This window comes from Mesocricetus auratus, unplaced genomic scaffold (genome assembly GCF_017639785.1).
Source record: "Mesocricetus auratus isolate SY011 unplaced genomic scaffold, BCM_Maur_2.0 Super-Scaffold_100007, whole genome shotgun sequence".
Lineage (NCBI taxonomy): Eukaryota > Metazoa > Chordata > Mammalia > Rodentia > Cricetidae > Mesocricetus > Mesocricetus auratus.
The window spans coordinates 74,945,592-74,962,448 of NW_024429191.1; the positions used below are offsets into that span (position 1 = coordinate 74,945,592).

Here is a 16,857-nt window from a genome sequence, read left to right on the forward strand (position 1 = left end):
GCACCTCAACCGCTAATCCACAAAGGCCCTCTTTCTCCCTTTTCTCCCTCTCTCCCTCTTTGTTGCTGTTTTTGCTTTTGTTGTTTTTTATTTTTTTGAGACAGGGTTTCTCTTGTAGTCCTCACTGTCCTAGAACTTACTCTGCAGACCAGGCTGGTCTTGAACTCAGCCTGCCTCTGCCTAAAGGCATGTACCACCACACCCTACACCTGTATTTTCTTTCCAGTACCAGGGATTCAAACCAGGGCCTTTGTGCACCCTGGACAAGAGTCCTACCACTAAGCCATACCCATAGCCTTCCCCAAGTCCCTTTTTCTGCTTTTAAGTGGCCACGGGGGTGGGGAGGGGGAGTCTTATGGAAACGAAAGACAATCAGAGTCAATGAATGAATAACTCAGACTTGTTTTTTCTTTTTTCTCTAGAGGTCACAGCCAAGGCTGGGGCAAAAGCTCATAACCCAGCTCTGACCTCCCAAGTTTGGGGTGTTTGAGGCAGCAGTTGAGTCTGAGCCAGGCCCCTTCCTAGTCTTAGACCCATGAAGACATGGGATTCAGATATCTTCCTCTGTGATAGTCCAGCCTGGCTCCTGGCATTCTGAGCTGTCTGAGAAAAATAAGGGCTACTGATCAATGAAAATACCCCTGGAGCTGCAGATGCTCTGCTGGCCACATGTGCTGACCAGATGTGCTGAGCAGAAAAATTCAAGAGCCCCTGCACCTGACAGGGTTGGGTGGCTGCTTCAAACCTATTCCAATGAAGACATAAGCCATGTGTATCCTGTGGCCAGTATGACCAACAGAATCACAGAATGTGAGGCATGCACACTTGCTGGTACCAGCTCCACAGGGGCTATGGCTCCCCGGACAGTTTCCAAGGCCTCCCAAGTGAGAGTCAAGGCCCTTCCCACCCATGGAAGCACGGGCTGAGCGCAGATGGAACAGGTAAATTTTATTTGGACTTTCAATTTGTTCAGAGAGCACAGAGCCCTCTCTCCCCTCTACAGCCCCCTTCTCCATGTCCCCTCCCTGGGGGAACACTCAGGGTACAACAATGCATCTCTGGAGTCCTTGGCCCCTTCCCTGCTGACATACCCCTCACCCCCCTGCACAGAGGAAGGAGGGGTGTGGGGAGAGGGCCTGGAAGATTTGGATCAGAATGGCACATGCCATGGACAGTGGTTTTTCACTGCCACCGGCTGGCCAAGGCCCCAGGGAGGCTCAAAGTGTGAGGGGTGGATTCATAGTGGGCAGCTGGCTCCCTTAGGAGGCTCCCACCTCAGCCTGGGGCCCCAGCCTCCGGCTCCCCTGTCTTTCTGAGGGGACGACTCTGAGGTAGATTTCACAGAGGGAATATAGGGTTGGGTGGGGGGGGTATGGGAAGGGGATTAGCTCTTTTGAAGTTGATCTCCACAGCACCCTGGGCCCATTCTCAGGTTCTGGCCTGGGAGGAAGGGGCTGATGACACCCACCCAGCAAACACAGGCTGAGTCACACCGGGGCTCCAGGGTGTCTGTGGTGTCAGGAGCTGCAATAGGGGAGCATGGAGGCATCTGCCTTGATGATCTGCACCTTAGTGCCAGGGACTCTGGAAGGGCCCAGGCCTCTGAGGCTGGCAGACAGTCCCCTGGACTGAGGGTGATGGGTCAGGAGTCCCAGCCCCTTTGGGGTGGATCATCCAAGGCCTGCAGGGTCCTCCCACCCCTCTGCCACCTTTCCTGTTCCCCAGGGTGGGCAGAGGGGGAGAACAGAGCTGGCCTGCAGAGACTAACAAGAAACAAGATGCTGCTTCCCCAGTACTGAGCCCCAGGCTGGTCGGGCATGAGACAGAGGGCTGGCATCAGTGTGCAGGGCAGGCTCTGAGCCCTCTCGAGAGGTCTTCCCTGGAAGAACATCGCCCAGGAAATATGGACATTTAGGAAGGGGCTCCCAGAGCTTTTGACCCCTCCTCCTCTCCCTCCCCTAAACTCTAGACTTCCTCTTGGATCCAACCTTGTTGAAAAACAGAAAGGCAGAGAGAGAGAGGTGGAGGGTATGTCCTCCCCATCCCAGACCAGATCCCCACTCCCCAGAGGAAACCAGGAAGACAGAGAGAGCCTAGGTCAACCTCCAGGAAAGAGCCAGAGCTGAGTGGCGCCTGGACCAGGAAGATGGCACACACATTGACTCGGTAGCTAGTGGAGGTATCTGGGGACCGCAAGGGGCAGGGGCCCCCCACGAGATTCATGCAGCATTCAAAGTGAGTGTCTGGGGGGTGATGAGAGAGCAGAGAAACAGCCAGTTGGGGGAGAAGCGCCCTAGATCTTGCTGTTCTCCAGGTGGGAGTCAATGTGTTTGATGAGGGCATCGTCTGGGTACCCAACAGGGAAACCCAGCTGGCAGAGGGGGCAACTGCGGATGTCAGAGCCCACGGTCTCCATCAGTAGCTGCAGGAAGAGAATGAAACCACTTAGAGTCTGCCTCACATCCCAGCCACTCTCTCCTAGGACCCACAATAGGGAGGAGGGTTATGGCATGAGAAGGGGTCTGGCTATGCTTTCTCCAGCATCATCCTCAACATGTACTACAGCCACCAGCCCAATACCTAGCACTTTGCCCAGGGCATAGACTTCACAAGTGTGTATGAGACTCACTGTTTAGTTAGCTGGGGCACACCAGTAATGAGGGAAACCAAGACAGACCTTGACAAGCCTCCAGAGTGACTAAGACACAGCTAACTCAAAGCACTGGACAACGGCAAACAATGTACAACCTCGAAATAATTTTCTGTCTGGCTTTGGAATATATTTTGGCTCTTCCAAACTCATTATTTTAGTGAAAAGATGGAGCCCTGAAACGGGTTATAATCATGCAGGACGGGCAGAAAAGGGGCTTGGAGTGGGAAACTTGGTCCATGTTCTGCCCCGTTTCAGTATCCCCGTTCTTTGGTACCACATAATAGAATGCTTGAGCCACACATCCCAAGAACTGTTTTAGGATTATTGCCTCCTAAAACTCCTACGGTAATAGAATCACCATCTTCATTTTGCTGCTGCTGAAACGGATAGAATTTGAATGTGGTCTTTCAGACACTAAACAAGGGGGGGTCGAAATCAAAGGTAGAACTGTCACTTTGAGGACCACACTTTTAACATGGGGGTAGGGGCTTGTTCTACCAACTGGAAACCGAGGAAGGGGGAAAGGAAGGTCTATACTAAGCTAGGATGTGTTTGCTGCGGGGTCGCCCCTGCCTACCATGTGTGAAGATAAGCAACAGGATGGGACTCCAGAGGGAGAGCTGTCCTAGGCACCTAAGGGAAGCAGTACACTCACATTGATGGATGGCCAGGACTGTGCGTGCTCGGCGTGGGCATAGGCGTTGGCTGCAGGTGACTCCGGGATGGGGAAGCCCGCACAGAATGAGGCGCAGCGGATGGTGCCCGCTTCGGGACTGGGCGGGCTGGCGGGCATAGCCCACTCCTCTTCTTCCGATGGCTGCTTCTCAAAGCGCAGGCGGATGCCCTCGAATGCGCGGCGCGGGCTGAGCGGCCTGCCTGGGCCGTAGAGCTCACCGCCGTAGGCGCGGGGCTTGGGGAGCGTGGCGGCCTCAGCCTGCAGCCAGGCTGGGGAGGCACCAGCATAGGTCGCGCCCTCCGCTAGCTCCGAGTAGCTGCGGCGGCCCTGGAAGCCAGCCTTGGCGTGGTGGCTGGGCGGCTTGGCATAGGCACGCTCCGCCAGCGTCCTCTCCCCGGGCGGCGGTGGCGGCCGAGGCTGCGGGGTCGGGCAGCTGGGTGGCACCGGCGAGCGGCGCTGCGGGCTAGGTGACTGGCACGATGGCGGCACCGGTGAGCGGCGCTGTGGGACCGGCGACGGGCAGGACGGCGAGGCGGGCGAGCGGCGCTGCTGGGGCGAAGGGCACGGGGGCACGGGAGAGCGGCGCTGCGCGGCGGGGGACTGGCACGGGGCACAGGGCGGCGGTCGGGCAGGTGGGGAGGGCGAGGGGCACGTGGGGGCCGGGGAGTGGCGCTGCGACAGTGGCGAGTGCCTCTGGCCTGGGAAAGAGAAAGCGAGCCGAGTGTCAGCAGGGGGCTTGCAGGGACAATGCCCACCCAGGGAGCAGGAGGTGGCTCCTAGGCCTGCTTCCCACACTGGGGGCCTGCCCGGCTCTGGCAGTCTCACCTGCGTTCCGGGCCTGCTCCTGCAGCAAAGTCCTCAAAATCCTCCCCTGCAGGGAACTCAACTCCCGAAGCCGACCCAGCTCTTCTGTGAGTTCTGTGTAGGCCAGCGCCAAGTTCACCCTGAGGTCAGAGGGCAAGGGGTGGGGAAGAAAAGGAATGTGGTTCTTTTGCCCCAGCCATAGGAAAGAGCCCGCTCTGCCTTGTGACTTTAGCACCCACCCAGCTGTAGGGATCCTCTCTCTCTGCCTTTAAGGTCCACCTCAACAGTCACCTCTTCTGGGTAGCCTCCACCTGCTTCCAGAGACCGTTTCCCACACTGGAGCAGAGGTTCCCCTCCTAGGGCAACGATGTGGAATAGAGAGATTCCAAGGGGGTCCCTGAATCCCATTTGGGGCCGACCGTAGCTCATACAGGTAGTATGAATGTTTCCCTAATCGGTGCAGAAACTGCTACCACGACACAACAAGTTCCTAAGAAAGCCACATACTGAAGTTACAGCGCACATTTCTCAGAGTGCGCACTAGTACAGGCTCCTGGTGACAAGGCCACAGTCCCTGCTGTGCAGGAAGCTGATGTAGCAGCTGAGCACTGATGCCTGGGATACAGAACAGGTTCAGGGTTAGCTGGTGAGATCCTGTCTCAAAATATAAAGCAAAATGTAACTCTATGGTAGAACACCTGCCTAGCAAGTATGAGGTTCTGTGTTCAATACTGGTCACAATCCCAAAGTTGTAATACCCAATATCCAGTACCATAAACAAACGATCTGAGTCCTGGGGGAGGAGGACCCACTAAAAAACATCCTCAACCTTGAAAACACTGGAGACCACTTCTGCACAGGCTCTGATGAAGCCATTCCTGGCAGGCAGAGGTGGATTAGCTTCCCTCCAAGTTGGCCCCATTCCAGGCCCACCGCTCTTGTTGCTATCTGAAAGCTTCCTTTATGCTCCTAGCCTCATACCTCTCAGGACCTCACTATACACATCTGTCCTGCCCTTTCCATTCATACCCTTCTGAGCAGCTGCTGGGCACCGCCCACCTGCTGGGCGTGCCACCCAGACTGAGCATTTCTCAAAGGCCATCTTGCTATGGGCCTTTATTGGAAACTATATCATTGTATTTCTAGTCCCAGCTCTTTGTTCAGAGCTGGTTACTAGGTTCAGAAATGGCTTCCATCCAGTTCATTTTTCCTGTTCACTTCCTGCAAACCAGGTCTCTTCAACAACCACTCTCTAGAGCTTAGCAAAGGATGCCTTTCTTCTGCCGGGTCACCCCAAACACAATCATGAAAGTTATCACCCAGCACTGCTCCTCTTTCTCCCTGTGAGCTGCTGCCCTGCCCCAGGAGCAGTTCTGATCTCACAGGAGCTCTACCATGGCCTTCAGACCTGTCCACATCTGCATCCTGGGCTTGGACTGGCCTGAGAGGCCTGAAGCAGGGGTTTGTCTTCCCTTAGCTCTCCCACCTCTACAACTCCAGAAGGGACCCTGGGATTCAGCAGCTGGGGCTGTAGTTAAGTAACAGATGATGCTCAGGGTCAATATCCTCCGTGGCTGGGGATGCGTGAGTAGAGTGTTAAGAGGGAGTGTGCCTGTCAGGAGAGCAGAGGCATCAGGCTGCGGCTGCAGACAACAGGTAATGGCTGTGCTCCCCATTCTGCTTCAGGGGCTGCCACTCTTACCAATCGGGGGTCATGGAGTAAAACTACTTTTAATCAATTATAATAAGTCCGCTTCTTAGAGAAAACCAGGCCTCGGCACCCAGGAGTAGTCCAGGGAAACCTGACTCGGGCTCCATGGCCACCATCCCACCATGTCTCAAGCCACACATCTGTGAAATACAGTCTCTGCTCCACCTTCAAATGGCATCTTCCTATGAGACTGGAAAGTCCAGGCACGTCTCACAGCAAACGGGGGGGCGGGGGAGACCTCCAGGGAAGCTTCTGCTTTTAAACTGAAAGCAATCTGAGAGCAGGACCTATGTGTTCCTAGTCAGACGGGGCCCCTGAGGGACAGGATCATGCTGTCCAGAGGGAACTCTGGACAGTGCAGTTAGACAGTGTCACCTCCATCCACTGAGCACAGCTGCTTTCCCCATCCACCTTCCCTGCTGTATCTCAGGTGACAGATACAGGTCGTCTCTTTCACACTCTGCCTGGGAGATCTCACCTGTCACATTCAGTCCCCCAGGTCCCTTTCTCCCCTGCTGGCTCCCTCATAGTCAGGAGCCACCCTAGTTTCCACAGCCCAGTGCCTGGCGCTCTCCTTGAGGTGAAAAAGATGGCGCTTCAAGAAATGGAAGGAAGAAGCCCCTACCCCAGCGTACTCAGCCCCTCTCCAAGCTGACACTGGGGCCCTGGAGCAAACTAATGCGGTCCTCCAAGAGCACCAGGCCACCCTCACAGACTTCTGAGACCCTGGACAGAGTGAGGGGCTCTGACCTCCTCCTGCCACCTCACAGTCCTGGGGGACACGCCCTTTCTCTGGGCATCTCTCTCCTCACACTGGTGGTTGAACATGCTCAGCGTCAGAATGACTCACTGAATACACTGCCAATTCAGTGGAAAAAAATCTCAACTTGACAACACAACTCAGAGCCTCACACGTGCATCTAAATACACTGCTTCCTGACCTCCTGGCCACACCTGAGAGGTTTTTCCACCACCGTGACTTGAGGAAGAACAGATCATATGAGCAGCAGCACATACTGCCCCGGCCTATACAAATGCTGATAGGAACTTCATTTGTCTTCATGACTACCCTATGCCAATCTGCCTCACTAGTAAGAAGACGGGTCCACAGAGATAAAGTCAGCCAGCCATGTCCTAAAGCCAGGAGAAGAGCAGCAGCCTCCAAGATTCAAGATCCCAAAGTCCCAGCTACTAAGCATTACACACACACACCGCCCACACCTCAAGACAGTGAGAGAAAATATGGTGGGAGCACAGAGGACATCGAGGAGGAGGAAGAGGTGAGAATCTTGAAGCAGCCCAGGGCTCAGAGAACCACTCCGACCCTGGGAAGAGATAAGAGGGTGTCAGACCTACAAGGGGATGGAAGAGTGATTAGGAGCTAGTTCCGGGTTGTGGAGTGGTGGCGGTGCAGAGCAGTGATTCAACACTTGCTCTCAGCACCTCAGCCCACCAGGCTGGCATCTTTAGAGAAGCCGGAGTACAAATGGCAGGAGCTGGCAGGTGAGAGGGCTTCTACTCTTCCTTGACTTAGCCTTTCATTCATCCTTCCCACCAGTAATCCAGGGATCTCAAAGGCCCTCCTGGAAGCAATTGTCTTCCTTGTCACTAATAAAGCAACTGCAATCCGGGAAGGCCCAAGCCTTCCAAAGCCTCTCTCTGCCTTAAAGGAGCTCGGGAGCCACACAGACACCCCCAACCCCCAGCCCCTTTGTATCAATGCAGGAAGAAATCAGGACTCAGGCCAGACAGACTTGGAGACTAGCATGAAAACTGGGATAGATACAGGGCTGGTAGTTCCTCTATGGCCATGATTATGGACACAGTTGGGGATCAGGATTAGGGGTATGTCAAGCCCCTGTGCAGGGTAAGGGCTAGGGAGAGAATAGAACAACTGTAGCTGTCCTGTGGTCAGAACAGAACCATCATCTGATATAGACCCAGGAGAAAATCAGAAACCCAACATTCCCAGCCCTTCCATCCTTACCCCTGGCTGCCCTGAGCTACCCCAGTCACCCCACCCAGCAGGGGAATTTAGGGGCCAAACTTTCCACCCACCCACAGGCACACCCAGCATCAGTCTTCCCGCCTGCCAGACCCTCAGGGAGGGGACCACAGGCACCAGGCCGTGGAGCGGACTTGAGGTTGTGGGCTGGCGGAGGAGGAAGTCGCTCTGCAACAAGCCAGTGCTCCACCACTTCCTTTCCGGAGCCTTGAGCCCTTCATGCTCCTCGACCAGCTATGACTTGTGGTCCCCAGACCTGAGCTCTTCATGGCAGCCTCTGCCAGGCAGAACCAGATGGCTGTGTGTCCAGAAGCTTCCCTAAACACAGCGGGGCTGAGCAGCTCACAGTTGGGCAGGAACCAGGGACCTTGTTTGCCCAGGCCTGTCCCTGCTCACATTAGTTGCATAATTAATAGTGTCCCCTTTCACTTTCAAAAGTGATGCAATATGGTCAACAAATCACATGGTCACCCTCTTATAAAAGGCCTCCTACCTACAGAACCAACCACCTGAGTAGGCAAAAGGGGAGGCTCCGCACCTTGCTTGCTAGGACCTGCCTGGACGGCCCTTCCCTTGTCCCTTAATGCCTCATGGCTATGAGAGTGATGTGGACCTGAGAAAGCCATCTTTGGGGCTTGGGCTTTTTGTTTTAAGATTCTGGCTTAAGATTTATCTAGTATGCTGGATATGGTGGCTCAAGTCTATAGTCCTAGCACTTGGGAAGGAGAGACAGGAGGACCACCATAAGTTAAAGGACTGCTAAGGCTACATAGCACTCAGGATACAGAGGCAGGCAGATCTCTGTGAGTTCTAATCTAGCCTGGTCTACACAGTGAGTTCCAGAACAGTCAGAGATACATAGTGTGACCCTGTTTTCAAAAGAAAAACCGAACGAATTCAGCTGGTAATACATGCTGTAATGTTTGCACGTGGGAGGGAGAAGCAGGTGAACAGGACTTTAAAGTCATGCTTGGCTACATAGCCTTGATGACGTGCTCTGTCTTAAAAAGCAAGAACCAAACCAAAACTCAGACAAACAACAACAAAACCACTTGGTGATGAGAGAGGGGACGATGTGCCTGTCTCCTATGGGAGAATGAAAAGAGCAGCTCTCAGCTCTGGGCCCAGCTGGCAGGCACAAAGCTGGAAATGCCTCCAAAACCACAGTCCCTCAGACCAGCAGAACCGTGCCCAGGGTGCCCTGCAGCTGCAAGTGCTCAGGGTTAATTCTTCGTGCTCTGGGTATCAGGCTGAAGGAGACTTAAAGGAAAGGAAGTAGGGAGGGTGAGAAGCCCGAAGGAGGAGGCCCTGGGCCTGCTGGTTCTGGGGGCAGGAGGCTAGGCTCGGGGCACATGGGGGTCTCCGACTTCCGTCCTGACCCACCCCACACTGCCCTTGACCTCTGTGCAGAGTTTCCATCCTCTCTCTTCTGAGTTCACACTTCCCCACCACTAACCACAGCCCACGCAGAGGCTTGTGGGTGGAGAGAGGGGGTGGGAGCGGTGGGCGGAAAAGGTCCCGGGTTGCAACCCTGCGCCCCCCACACTAGGAAAAAAGAAAGGCCTATAACTTATGGTTTCCCCCTCTTTTCACTGGGTCCCCTCACCAATAAGACCCCATCTGCCTTCCAGAGCCTCTATCTGCTTGGAGCCCTCTCTCCCTCAGGCAGTGACTCTCAAATTTCTCTGACCCCTAGCACTGGCCATACTTTCAAACAGTCCCACCCAGGAATGCACAGACCAGGGGAGGGGACTATGGGGTTCCTGCACATGTCACTTTGGCTGGAATCTTCCCAGTCCTTACCTTCCTGAACATCCTCACAAGCTCAGTGAACTCCACCATCTCCTCCAACCTCTTCTCTCACCATTGCTCTTCCTCTAGGGCCATTTGGCCCTCCTGAGGTATGACCACCAGGAAGCAAGCTATCCAAAGGAGTCCACCCGTGGGTCAGACCTGAAGAATGGCAGCCTGATCTGTCTGGCCTGATGTCGGTCCTGCTTGCTGTGAATCACCACGGTGGTTAGAGATTGTGGGCCAGGAGCTGAGGAGGCTTGCTCCTAGGCACAGATATCACCAGGGTGGAGTTCATACAGCCACGGTAGGTGTAAGGGAGGCATTTCAATGGAGGATCCCTGAGATCAATCTGGCTGCCCCAGCAAACAAGTGAGACTGAAGGCACCTTTCCAGATGAGAAGATCAATTCTTAGAGCCTGGCTGGGCTCAGGAACTGACCTCTTCCCCCAGGTAACTTAGCGCCAGCATTTCATTCCCAGGAAAGCCCATCAATGAAATTCCCACTTGATACAGAGTCAGCAGAAGTAGACAGAAGAGGGGGTGCTGATCCTGGGAGCAGAAAAGAGGTGTCTGAGACATCCTTAGGTGGGGGATGGGAGGGAGCCCCAGGGAATTGCCCATTACCATAAAGGCTGAGTTTATAAGAAAATAAAACTACTAGGGGAATGAGGACTTCCTTTGAGAACTGATCCTGCCACAGTGGGGCTGTCTAGAAGCATTTTGACTAAAGGAAAGGAAAGAGCAGTCAGGGCCTGCCTGGCTGACAGAGATCCAGACCTGTAGACATCACAAACAGTTCTAGGAGGAGCCCACTGCACCTTGGGAAAATTTCCTCAGCCAGCTCCCCTGGGTTGGCAGGAAAGTGGCTGGTCTGGCCAGAACAAGCAGTATGGATGATACAGCCTCTAAAACACCTTCTGAGATGGGGCCCTGACCCCGGGAGGATTCACCACTCTCTCTGGCCCTTCCAATGTTTTACCTCACCTTTCTCTCACATCCCGCAGCAATGGCTGACTCTTGAGCCCAGGAGGGGAATCCAGGGTCTAGAGGGGCCAAGGGTAAGTCAAGAAAGCAAGGCCTTTCCCCAGCTCAGGAAGAGTTCTGTGATACAGCCCTGCCAAAGTCTCCACTAAGTGTGGGAACTTTCACAATAAGAAGGGGTTGAATTCACTGACCCTAAGGGGATCTTCAGTGCTCAGCAAGGAATGTGGGTATGTGTGTGTTCAGGTTTGAACATATGAGCTACCATGGTCCCAGAGGCCCAGCCACAAAAGTTAGGGCGGACCCTTTCCGCAAAGCTCCCTCCCATCCTCCACAGACGCCTAGCTGAGGGAGGGGTCTCCCACCCATCAGCCCCATAAACACGGTTCTCACCCTCTCGGCTGTCACAGCTCCACCCAAGCCCTCACCCCAGGGTGGGGAAGGAAGCAAGGGGGTACCCTCTAGCTGGCCAGAAGCGGGTAGGATGCCGAGGAAACCTGTTGAGAGGGAGGACCCTAAATCCTGGGAACTGGGTATGCCCTGTGAGGGAACATTAATTTCTGCCCCTCTCGGGCCTCAGTCTTCCCTGGTACCATTAACCTCATCTCACGAGAGAGGAATTAAGCAAAAGGAGGTTTAAGCACTGTTTCTAGAAGTGGGTGAGAATAAGTCCGGAACAGCTGTGGAAGATGCCAGGGCTACTGTTGCTGCTCACCATCATGGCTGCCCAGTGCATCCCAAGATCCCACTGCCATGTCCCCTCCAGACACACACAGCTTCTTCCCTACTTTGTAGGCCCTGACTCCTCCGGGATTCTACTCTGCCCATCTCAAGGACTCCTCCCTCTAAATAAACAGACAAGGAGGTCAGATCCTAACAAGGGAGGCTGTCTCCCTGCTCGCAAGTGAGTGTGGATGTGCTCGCCCTCTAAGTTTTGTTTCTGGTACATAAAACTCACCAGGGACACAGAACAAGGCGACAGAGTCACCGAATGCATCCCCAGCCCAAACCTTGAGAAGAGATGGGCCTGGTCCGAGAACCTGAATACTCCAGAGCCCCCCTGCTGCTTCCTGTAACAGGGTCAGAGTGTAAGCAACCCAGACGCCACAGCCCTAGACCTAGGGAGAGAGGTCACTCAAACAATGTGGGCAGACAGAAAGCACACAGGGTTAAGAGGGTGAGGGTTAGAGATGTGACTTACTGATCATCCCCAACTCTCTTTACCCAAGCCATGTCACATTCCGACTGGTTGGAGGCCAGATCCTGAGGAGAAAAGCAAAGGTCAGGGCCGGGCCTCCCGTCTCTCCTCGCCCCTTCTCCGCTGTACGCTCTGCACACCTAAGGCAGCCCCAAAGTCTCCTTTACCTGGGCCCGGGTCTCCTGCAGCTGCTTCAGCTCTCCCTGCAGCCTCTCACACTCAGCCTGGAGCTGCTCTTCCCGAAGCTGAGCCCCCCGAGCCTCCCCCTGCGCAGCCTCCAGGGCTTCTTCCAGCTGCCTCCGCTCCAGCTCGCTCACACTCACGGCAGCAGGGCCAGGCCAACCTGCTGTCAGGAGACAAGACAATGTCAGGTAGGCTCTAGCTGCCTCCACTGACTCCCAGATCCAAAACAAAGTAAGAACTCAGGCCAAGGTGCTGAGAGGAGCCACAAAGTCAGACTCCCAACGACGAGAGAGATACTATTACAAGGGAAATAAGGATGGGCCAGATGCAGATTCTGTCCTCCTGTAGACCAGGGGGTGGAGGAGATAAGATGACCTCTGGAAGGTAGCTCAGGCTAGAACCTGAAGTCTGGAGCATCCTCAGGATCCTCTTGTAATCACAGCCTAAGGGGACTCTGTGTGGGCCGCCCTCTGCTGGCACACCCTAAGAATTGTGTGATCTGAGTAGCAAAAGGAAGTCAGTGGGAGAGTTTGGAAAGGGTGATTGAGGTGAAAGAGCAGCTGGAGAGGAGAACGCAAAGACTGTGAACAAATTTAAGATATCGGAAGGGGCCAGACATGAGGACACATGATCGTAATCCCAGAACCAGGGAGGCAGAATGTGGAGTATCATTCCAAGTCCCAGGATAGCCTGGTGTATACAGTAAATTCCAGACCAACTAGGGCTGTATAGTAAGACCCCACTTCAAACAAACAAACAAACAAACAAACAAACAAACAAACTGTGCTGAGACTTTAGGCAACCAGGAGTGCCCGGTGACCCTGAGATGGGGTTAGGAGTGGACATTTGGGGATCAGGAAGGCAGAGGTCACTGACGTCTCACCATGACCCAAGGCAGGTCCCCCTCTCAAAGCCAGATAGTGCAAGTCCAGGTCAGGACAGGGTGTGGCAGGGGCAGGTGGGGGGCTCAGGCTGGGGAAGGCTGCATCCCGGAGGCCTTGTTGTTGCTGCAGTTGCTGCTCCAAACCACAGATCTGCCGCAGGTGAGTCTCCACCAGGGCCCGCTGCAGGGAAAGACAGAGGACTCAGGTCTATACAGGGCCAGGGAGCCCCATGAACTCCCAGACCCAAGAGTCCCCCAGACTGGAGCAGAGACTGCTGGTGTCCCACACTCCAAGTGGCCACAGGTGCGTGGCCTCCTCTTCCAGCACCTGCAATGCAGATGGCCCTGGCTACTGTTGCTGGCAAGGTCAGAGTCATCATCACACAGGGACATTTATACAAACATTCAGTCTGGGTCTAGCCACCCCACCCCCTCAGGAATACAACTTCCATTTGCATAATTGACTTAACCACTTCTGGGCTTCATCTACCTCATGTGTAAAATGGGGATAGCAGTAACACGCCTACTTCTTCTGATTGTTGTGAGAGCTAAAACGAGCAAGTGTGCTTGCGTAGAGGGGTGAGAACAGTGCCTGGCACGCAGCAAGTGCCTCACAACGTTTCTGACTATAAAGGAAAGCGGGTTTACACAAATGTCCCACTACCCTCACAGCAGCTCAGCGAGATGGTTGCCATTTGCCCCGCTTTTCCGATGAGGGATGGAAGCTAAATAATGTGACCAAGGTCACAGCGAGGCGTTGACAGGGACCGTGTCTCCCGATCTTGCCATCTGCCCACACGCTCACACAAATGGCCACTGCTAACTCTCATCACACTCGTGGCCTCTCCTGTCACTCACAGGCACAGTACTGCAGGTATCCTACAGGGTCACTGCATAGCCAAGAGATCAGAGTCGCCCACGACCTGGATGACACTGTGTCACTCGAAAAGCAAAGCAGGCATTCAAAGACAGATACACACGGACACAGGTGGTAAGCACGGTGTGTGTGACACACAGGGCCACACACGATCATAGGGTCGGAATGCTCACACAGAGTCACACACTATCAGGTACATGAATACTCCACCCTCACTCTCCGGTCCTCACCATCTCCCCCAGCTCTGTCTCCAAGTCGTTTTTCTCCACACAGAGTTTCTCGTAAGCCTGGATCATCTCCCCGAGCTGTTCTTCCTGCTCCTTATTCTTCTGCAACTGGGTAGGCCCGGAGAGGCGTGCCAGGGTCAGAGGGACTCCATGAACCTCCCCAACCTCATTCCCAATAGAATAGGGACAGCTGAAGCTGCTTCAGGGAGGGCAGTAGCCACTTCTAATCAAAGGCCATGATGGGCACCAGGCGAGGTGATTGGCATCGGAAACAGATGGAGGCAGGAAGTTTAAGGAGCTGGGCTGCTGGGAAGCTAAGGCCAAGGACTTACCTCATGTTGGAACTGGTTGAGCCGCTGCTGCAGACTGACCTTCTCTACCTCCAGCAGGGAGCCATCCTTGATTTCATACAAAGGGAAGCCATGCTCCTCTCCGAAGTCAGTGATCAGCGGGTACTGTGGGAGTGCAGTCCTCAGAGAAGCCTGGTCCCCACCAGATAACCACTCTGTGCCCCAACCCTACAACCTGTTTCAGAGACTTCTATCCCTTCCCTCTCCAAAGGGACCCACCACTCCAAAGCTGAACTTTCCCCGCCACCCCCCAGGCCCCTCTCTCATCCCCAGCAGGCGCAGTGGGGCTCACTCACACCCAGAGCAGCAGCCGCTTCTTCAGGGGTGAGCCTCCACTTCTACCGACTTCTTTGGATCCTTGGGATCTCTTGGGCACACTCCCACCCTGGCAACATTACCAATCTGCCCATCCCATCCGGGTTCTGACCTTGATCTCATAGACTTTGAGGCGGCGGCGCAGGGTGGCATTCTCTCTCTCCAGACCCCCTAGCCGCTCCTTGATATCTCCATAGGCTGTGATGAGAGCGAAGTGGGAGGCAGAACACATGTCGCCTCCAAGAGAGGCGTCTCCAGGACCATCCAGCCACACCTCACTGGGCCCCAAAGCTTCTTGGGTCAGGATGCTGATGTCATCTTCAAACATGGACTCCATGATAAGAGCTTCAGCCCACACGGGGCCTCCTGAGAGAGCAGGAACAGCATGAAGAGGACTCCCTTGTGCTTGTCCCGAGCTCCCCATGCTGGTCTGAGGACCCTGTAGTAGCCTTAGCGCTTCAGTTGGGAGACCAGATGCCCACACACCACCCACCATCCTCTCCCTCAGCAGGTGACATCTACCCTCTGCTGTCACTGCGTGTAGGGGTAGGAAATGAACCCAGATGGACCTCATGAGTCGAGTCGGGGGACAACTAATAAACAGGGTCAAGGAAGCCACAGTGGCAGGGAGGGGCTCCGTCCAGAACCCAGAGAGACCTGTGGACGGGGCCTGCTGTCCCAGCACTGACTGACCAGAACCTGCCTGAACTGCTCAACCTCATCTCCTCCCCAGACCGCCGGTTCCCCAAATACCTCGACAGCCGCCATCCCAGGCCTCTGGCGCCTGCTCCTAAGGAAGGCCAGTGCTTCTGGAGGGCCAGTCCCAACAGTCAGCCTGGTCTCTGCGGCCCCCGCCCAACTTCCTCCCTCAGGATCCCAGAGTTCAGGAAAAGGAAGTGCCTCCCTAGCTGCACCGGGGCTGTGGCAACCATCCAGGCGCAGCCTGCCCCTGACCTGGGACCTACAGGAAGTCCTTGGTCGAGCGTCGGAGGCAGCAAACTGGGCAAGGGGGCCGAGGGGAACAGGGACCACTGAAGGAGACTCCAGCCTGTCCCACTGTGCGGCCTGCACTTAGGGAAATGGGGAGCTCTGAGAGGGGGCAGGAATGACTCAGGGCTCCCAAACGAGTAGGCAGCGAGGGGGTGCGTGTGTACTTCTCCCGGCCCTGTTTATGAATGTGTGGCTGTGGCTGGCATGTGGGGGGAGTGTGTGTCTGTGAATGAGTGTAGGTGTGCCGCCGTCAATGAGCGCCTTTGCGAGGCGGAGGACGGGGGTCAGCGCGGAGTTCGGAAGCGGCCAGAGGTTGTGTGCGAGCGTGTGAGCACGCGTGCGTGAGCGTGTGGGCAGGGTGGGCACGTTCGGGCCGGGTGTCACGTGAGGCACTATGGGAATGTCCGAGGTGTGTGCGCGCGCTGGAGCGTGTGTGCGCCTCGGCCAGGGGGCTCGGCCCGAAGGCGTGAGTTCCGACTGTGCAGGCCCCCTCCCCCAGGCTCTGCTAAGTGCCGGAGGGACGCCTGCGACAGGTCTGAGTAAGGAGCGTGTGCGCGTGTTTGTAGGGCTGGCCCCACCTTTAACCCTCTCTTGCCCACGCCATCCCCTCCCCCTACTCCGCTGGCCGGCGCTCACCACACACCCCCCTGGACCCCTGCCCAGGACCTAGGGCCACCCCCACTCGAGGACTCCGTGTCCCCACACACCCCTGCCGTGAGACCCAAGCTGCCTTCCTCCGCATCCTGGGGCCGCGCGCGGAGCGCCCGCGCAGGCGACTGGGGAGGGGGCGCGGGTAGCGACCAGGCCCCTCCCGCGGTCCCTTAAAGAGCTGCTCTTTACACCCCTCGGGATCGGCGGACAGAAATTATCGCCCCTCCCCTCTCGGGGGCCGAGACCGCGCAACCCCCTCCCCCACCGCGGCCGGGCCCGGGGCGGGCTACTGAGCGGCGGCGCTCGGGCTGGCCGTAGGCTGCGGGCAGCGGCGCAGGACCCCTCCCCACTCTGCTCCTGGCCGAAGCGCCCCCACTTGCGCCCCGGGCCCTGGCCTCCCGCGCCCCCAGTCGCCCCGCGCCCGCCGCGCCCCTCCCCCCTCCCCCGGCCCGGCCCGCACTCACGGCTGCTGCGGGCTCCTGCTCGCAGTCGCAGCGCACCCCTCTGCCGGCTCCCTCCCCTGACCAGCCCCGGCGCCCCCACCCCCTGGCACCGCGCG

At 56.0% G+C, this 16,857-nt stretch overlaps 1 protein-coding gene across 4 annotated transcripts; it reads right to left on the reverse strand.

The window, feature by feature from the left end:
- Positions 1 to 933: 933 nt before the first annotated feature.
- On the reverse strand, positions 934 to 16,857 carry Tbkbp1 (TBK1 binding protein 1). Of its 4 annotated transcripts, none has more exons than XM_013117688.3 (10): positions 16,763 to 16,857; positions 14,770 to 15,023; positions 14,325 to 14,447; positions 13,996 to 14,100; positions 12,889 to 13,069; positions 11,990 to 12,168; positions 11,826 to 11,887; positions 4,155 to 4,273; positions 3,309 to 4,027; positions 934 to 2,422 (listed from the first exon to the last, which is right to left on the reverse strand). In XM_013117688.3, exons 2-10 carry the CDS (start codon positions 14,992 to 14,994, stop codon positions 2,294 to 2,296), a joined length of 1,842 nt encoding a protein of 613 aa, XP_012973142.1. In that variant the 5' UTR covers positions 14,995 to 15,023; positions 16,763 to 16,857; the 3' UTR covers positions 934 to 2,293. The 4 variants fall into 4 exon arrangements, with proteins under 4 accessions (XP_012973142.1, XP_012973143.1, XP_005075961.2 ...); XM_013117689.3 differs by lacking the exon at positions 16,763 to 16,857 and adding an exon at positions 15,411 to 16,271; XM_005075904.4 differs by lacking the exon at positions 16,763 to 16,857 and having other exon boundaries at positions 11,990 to 12,165; positions 14,770 to 16,273.

Excerpts from the sequence above, each read along its gene's own strand:
- Tbkbp1 (XM_005075905.4), bottom strand. The coding sequence starts at position 15,231 with ATGAGGTCCATCTGGGTTCATTTCCTACCCCTACACGCAGTGACAGCA. Across the intron at positions 13,070-13,995 it reads AGACAGAGCTGGGGGAGATG|CGGGCCCTGGTGGAGACTCA; the intron begins GTGAGGACCGGA and ends CTTTCCCTGCAG. Across the intron at positions 2,423-3,308 it reads AGTCCTGGCCATCCATCAAT|CTACTGATGGAGACCGTGGG; the intron begins GTGAGTGTACTG and ends CTCTTCCTGCAG.